Consider the following 2,049-nt stretch of genomic DNA (forward strand, 5'->3'; position numbering starts at 1 on the left):
ACCTCTGTCCCCCTGCCAATACAGACTGCGTACGATCGGTGAGGAAGGAGGAGAACCACCGCATAACCGTGCCTCCCACTCCCAACCCACCCAACCGCCGCAGCATGATACTGTGGTCCACAGTATCAAAAGCCGCTGAGAGGTCCAAAAGAACTAGGACAGAGGAATAACCTCTGTCCCGGGCCCTCCAGAGATCATTAATCAACATGACCAATGCCGTTTCCGTGCTGTATCCCGGCCTGAAGCCCGACTGGAGGGGGTCCAGATAGTCTGTTTCCTCCAGGTGCCGAGGGAATTGCTGTGCAACCACACTCTCAACAACCTTTGCCACAAAGCGAAGGTTGGAGACTGGGCGATAGTTAGCCAATACATCTGGATCCAGGGAAGGCTTCTTCAGGAGGGGCCTCACCACCGCCTCCTTTTTTTTTTACCTGTGAGTTTAAATTGGTCATTATTTCCACTTTGTATCCCAGATCTTCTAGGAGAAGCGTCATCTGTTCCAAGTCTACCTCAGCCCCTTTTCTAAATTTTAAGTAATCGAATTTGATATTGCAGATGATCAAAGCCAGGCGTGTACGAGTCTTGGGATCATTGATAGGGTAGATCTGCATAGGAAAACAAAAGTGATTCTCATCCTGAACTATAGTTATGCCAAGCATTCATCTAGTTTAGGGCTCTTCCAATTCTTATCAATCTTAGTCAGTGGTGGGGGATCCTGGAAACTATTTCAGTAACATCTGTATGATCTTATTGGCACTGCAAAATCTACAAACAAGGCTGAAAAATACAATGGTTTTGTTATTACTCAGAATTTAGTGTTTAGAGATTATTTGAATCTAAAGATGTATTCCACTTAACCATAAAAATAAAATTGTTAAACCAGACCCAAAATAGTCTGATTTTCTGTTTGCTATAGTGGGTGGCTAGGTACTTGAGGAAACCCACAAGCCTGATTTGAAGGCAAGACTTCCCTTTCCTTCCCCTTCATGTAACCAGCAGCAAATATTCAGAGGACATGGCAATTCTATGAAGCCACAGAGTCCATGAGTTGTCTACTTTTAAAGCTAATGAAGGTATTGCGGTCACATTATATTTAAAGGTCTCTTAGTTTCATGTTTTATTTGTTGTTAATAGAACAGAGGAATCCCAACTCATTTTTCTGCTTTAGAAATAAAACAAGGTAATATTTCCAAAAGCCAGGATGAGGAGAATTTAAGAAATATTCAAAATTCCTGCTACAAAAGATGGATTTTCAGTTCACATCTGTGGCTATCCTTTACAGCAGCTACTGAGTGCAATGAAGTGCAGTATTTAAGCCCAAGTCTTGGATAGATCTAACTAGGTCTGCCAACTCACCTCGGTGCCTTCTGTAGTCTGTATTTGCTGAAATATATTCTGAGGACAAAGCCTGACCCCGTTTTTAGATTCCAGGAACTGGACTTCTTCCTTTGAGATGTTACCTTCTATTGGCTGGACAACTGGAGATGGGAGGAAAGTTGAACAGCAGATTCAGCTTTTTTACCACAGTGAATTATTAAATATCACTTGGGTCAGCTTCAGACCTTTTAAATTGCTAAATTACAGTCCCTAGCAGCCCATCAAAAGGGCACTGGGAATTGTAATACAACATCACAGGGACACTTGTTTTCTTGTCAGCTACAAGAGAACTAAAATCACTTAGTAATTAGCAAGTCTGGGCCCTGNTTGGAGACTGGGCGATAGTTGGCCAATACATCTGGATCCAGGGAAGGCTTCTTCAGGAGGGGTCTCACCACCGCCTCCTTTAGGATCGCGGGGAAGACACCCTCCCGTAAAGAAGCGTTTATAATTCCCTGGAGCCAGGCTCGTGTACCCTCCCGAGCCGCCAGTACCAGCCAGGAGGGGCACGGATCCAATAAACATGCAATCTTATAATATGACTGAAGAAAAAAAATATGTTGAATGCATGGAAAGTAATCATGCTAAATGTATTTAATTTCCAGACAGATTTGGCCAGTATCTCAGAGCACTTTAAAGATGAACTGATGTATTATTCTGGAAACTTTTTGG

General features: G+C 43.0%; 1 protein-coding gene across 1 annotated transcript in view; it reads right to left on the reverse strand.

The window, feature by feature from the left end:
- Positions 1-1,509, reverse strand: part of LOC107291713 (caspase-1-like) — a gene marked incomplete at its 5' end in the record, with an annotated part of 4,915 nt that extends 3,406 nt beyond the window's left edge. The window contains 2 exons of the mRNA XM_015820740.1: positions 432-605; positions 1,357-1,509. Of these exons, the coding sequence (XP_015676226.1) occupies positions 432-605; positions 1,357-1,509 (327 nt within the window). The remainder of the gene's footprint in view (positions 1-431; positions 606-1,356) is intronic.
- Positions 1,510-2,049: the final 540 nt, after the last annotated feature.

Source organism: Protobothrops mucrosquamatus, unplaced genomic scaffold, assembly GCF_001527695.2.
Source record: "Protobothrops mucrosquamatus isolate PMUCROS unplaced genomic scaffold, P.Mucros_1.0 scaffold1172, whole genome shotgun sequence".
In the NCBI taxonomy this organism is placed as follows: domain Eukaryota; kingdom Metazoa; phylum Chordata; class Lepidosauria; order Squamata; family Viperidae; genus Protobothrops; species Protobothrops mucrosquamatus.